Source organism: Oryzias melastigma, unplaced genomic scaffold (genome assembly GCF_002922805.2).
Source record: "Oryzias melastigma strain HK-1 unplaced genomic scaffold, ASM292280v2 sc02072, whole genome shotgun sequence".
Lineage (NCBI taxonomy): Eukaryota > Metazoa > Chordata > Actinopteri > Beloniformes > Adrianichthyidae > Oryzias > Oryzias melastigma.
Genome location: NW_023418650.1, coordinates 1 through 3,337, shown reverse-complemented (window position 1 = coordinate 3,337; position 3,337 = coordinate 1). Strand labels below are relative to the sequence as shown.

The 3,337-nt window shown below is 41.9% G+C and overlaps 1 protein-coding gene across 2 annotated transcripts; it reads right to left on the bottom strand.

Moving 5' to 3' along the window:
• Nucleotides 1–120: 120 nt before the first annotated feature.
• LOC112139493 lies at nt 121–3,324 on the bottom strand. Of its 2 annotated transcripts, none has more exons than XM_036211283.1 (5): nt 3,109–3,324; nt 2,656–2,877; nt 1,045–1,135; nt 767–938; nt 121–680 (listed from the first exon to the last, which is right to left on the bottom strand). In XM_036211283.1, the coding sequence occupies exons 1-5, from the start codon at nt 3,314–3,316 to the stop codon at nt 267–269; spliced, it is 1,107 nt and encodes a 368-aa protein (XP_036067176.1). In that variant the 5' UTR covers nt 3,317–3,324; the 3' UTR covers nt 121–266. The 2 variants fall into 2 exon arrangements, with proteins under 2 accessions (XP_036067176.1, XP_024118080.1); XM_024262312.2 differs by having other exon boundaries at nt 2,656–2,874.
• Nucleotides 3,325–3,337: the final 13 nt, after the last annotated feature.

Genomic DNA, 3,337 nt, shown 5'->3' with positions numbered 1-3,337 from the left:
TTTTTTTTTTTTTTTTTTTTAACTGTTATCCCCTATTATCTCTGTGCGCATAATGAAAATACACATGAGATTTTATAACCAACTGATTGGTAAAGATGCTTCACAAAAAGGCGAAAGATGGTTCAGAACACAAAGTATTTTTAATTGAAAAGAATGCTTCAGTAAAGAAGCATTATCATCACTTTGATAAAATGAATCAAATGCTCAAATGTCAAGAGGAAAGTAGTGATCACTGCTTCTGGAGAGTCCCCACATCCTCCAAGAAGCTATACAAGCAGGAATAACGGCAGTGTCTTGGTCTGCAGCTGCTGCGCCAGGTTCCTGATGCGACACAGGCGAACACTCTGAGCGTCCCCCGCACTGTACACTCTGAAGATTTGGTAGCACTCCTTCTTTTTCAGTGCAAAGTCCAGTTCATTAACAGAGAGCTGGATGTAGGCCTTCTCCTTCCTAACAGTGGACTTCACCTCCACAAACACCTCCTCCTGCTCTCCAGACACTCCAAAGCTCAGCTTGAAGTCATAGGGCCAGCCGCTCTCTCCACTTTGATTGCTCCACAGCACGTGGGCGGGGCGCTCGGGGTCATGACTGTCCCTCCAGTGACACAGGAAGGAGTTGACCAGCTGCTCCCCCCATTCCCCAATCACTTTCAAGTTCTTGGTGTCTTCAGACAGCACCACCTGTGGAAAAGCAGTGAGTTAGTGCTTTTCCACCAGATCAACTTCTGCTGGAATGGATTTGTTTTCAGATTCAATACAGCACTTACAGTGTCTGGCCTCTGGCAGCTGAGCTCCATGTCCTCCAGCACGGCCTGTGCAGGCTGGGCATTGTTCCAGAGGGGAAAGGTCAGGTTCAGAAGTGGACGCTCTGTTTCGCTCTCTGCTGCACCTGACATCCCCTGGAATGTACCGGAAAGCACCATGGGCTCGGGGGGGCCTCTGAGTCAGATAGAAGAGGTTTGGAGGAAGAAGAGGAGCTGTGAGAACTACCGTTCACCAACATCAGCTTTACATGATTGTTTTAGGTCAAGGAGAAGAAGCTCACAGGGGGTTTGGAGCTGACTGTGCAGAGGGTGGAATGAGTGCGGGTTTCTCTTGTCTTGTCTCAGCTCTGGTCCGGCTCTGTGTGCTGGGATCTGGCAAAAACAGACAACACCACATGGAGGAGTCGTGTATTAACATGCAGACGGAGGAAGATCCCGAAGTGCAGGAACACATTTTCAGGTCACATCAGACCAAACTAAAGCACAAAGCATGAAAAGCAAAGTAAGTAAAACAGAAGTAAAACTGCATCACAGTAAATATGGCTAAAATGCTAATTCTTTATCTACTAAAAAATATAATGAGTGACAATATTTCAGTCTTTTATTACAGTTTTTTCCCAATTGCTGAAACACTGAATGCCCTTCTCCAAACCATCTGATCAACTGCTTTAACTCTTTTCTCAAAAACATCACTCTTTAGTCAAAACATAAAACACAGTTTGCAGTTAACACACAATTTGCAAAACTCTAATTCACTCTTTGCAGAACACAAGACACATTTTCACTTTAAAACACAGTTGGCATTCACAACACACAAGAGGCAAAAAGTGAACACAAAGAGTCAAAACTCAATCTCTGTTCCAACACAACGATCACCATTAACACACAGCTGGTCCAAACTGAAGACACTTGCTGCTAATCAACTGGAGTGAATATAAAGACAGTTCTTGAACAACTTAGCAGCTTTTTAAAGATGAATAACAGAACAAGACCCAAACCTACACCAAGACCTGGACCCAGATAAAGAACAAGGTCTCTGAGGAGATCCAGGTCATAGTTATTAACTGTATGTTGCTTTATGGAATGACCATGAAGGAAGCAGGTCAAAAGGTCAAACCTCAACTCAGCAGGTTCAAGTTGTTACTGTAATCTGCATCAATCATAGAAATCCCACAAGAAAATAACAGAGATTTTTTTTTGCTGAAAATGAAATAAATAACATAAAATACAAACCTGAATACTATTTTTCTCTAATTGTATAGGGGGTGGGGAGGTACCATTTTATGAACCATTTTGTGAACAGTGTCAAGTGTTTTGTTGTGTAGTGTGTTGTGATTGATTCATCTTTGCTAATTTTGTCGACAAAGTCTTCATTATGCCTCTAAACTGAGATTTTGACTTATGAGTTAAGTATTTTGAATATTAAGCCTAAATTTTGAAAATTGTGTTTGGTGTTTGGTTAAAATGGTTTAATGTTTCAGAAAATGTGTTTTAGCTTCAGAAAAAACTGTAATAAACACTTGGACCAAAATTAATCAAATAATGGGAGATTGGATTTAGTGTGCGTATTTTGTGCGTTTTTAAGTAACATCTTTGTAAAGTTAAATAACTTGCTGAAAATGGAGATTTAGGTTTTCAAAGATTTATAACATGTTCATGATCAAAACAATTTGACCATAGCTAAATCAACATTCATTATTTTGATTACTTTACCACTAAAAAAACATCTTCTTGGGGTTTTGCAAAAAGTACTGAGTAAATATTTGATCTTTTTTTTTTTTATGAAACATGAGACATCACATATCTTTGCTTAGATTGTGCTACACCCCCTTGGCTCCTCTAGAAGACACCACTGTTCAAACAGCTCAGTGAGTGGAGTCAGAAAAACTGACCTGGTGGCTCCGCTGGGCTGACAGCAGCAGTGTGAGGCGGTTCTGATTGACTGAAGGCTTCCTCGGATTCTGGCTGGTCTGAAGGCTGAACTGTGCTGCTGCTTCTGGGCAGAAATTCTGAACTGGGGCCAGCCTCCTTCTTGAGGTCTTTCTCTTGAGGAGGAGCAGGAGGAGGCCACATCTGCATGATGGCGTCGACCGTATGGCTGTCTGCCACGCCTGCTGGGAGCAGGAAGGAATCAGACACTGGAAAGAGCTCAACCTTAAAGACCCCCTACGACAACATTTTTTTTCTTTAAATGTTCCCAATGTTTTAATTAGGACTGTGGAATTTCGGGCAAAAATTCCACATCCTCAATGTCTTAAAAAGCTATTTTTCCTGTTGATCTGAGCAAAATAACATTTGTTGTTTTTTAAAAACTATTATTTATTCCACACAAGTGTTTGACTTACCAACATGGCTCCCTCCTTTCTGCATTGGAGCCCTGGGGGGCCAGCAGGCCAGCGTTCGCTCTTCATCTGACTGAGCAATAAAGTATGAATCCTTCAAAGAGCTCTTGGAGGAGAGACTCAGCAGGCCTGCAAAGCCAGAAATCCAGGAGACAAAACCAGAGAGGTTGGAGCAAAACATCCACTTTCTATGAGGGGCCGTCCAAGACATTATTTATTCTGAACCATTCAC

Bases quoted from the DNA above. Each gene is read 5' to 3' on its own strand.
- LOC112139493 (XM_036211283.1), bottom strand. From the start codon at position 3,316: ATGTCTTGGACGGCCCCTCATAGAAAGTGGATGTTTTGCTCCAACCTC. The intron at 2,878-3,108 runs GTAAGTCAAACA...TCCTGCTCCCAG, and splicing joins GAAAGGAGGGAGCCATGTTG to CAGGCGTGGCAGACAGCCAT. The intron at 681-766 runs GTAAGTGCTGTA...GCTTTTCCACAG, and splicing joins GCTGCCAGAGGCCAGACACT to GTGGTGCTGTCTGAAGACAC.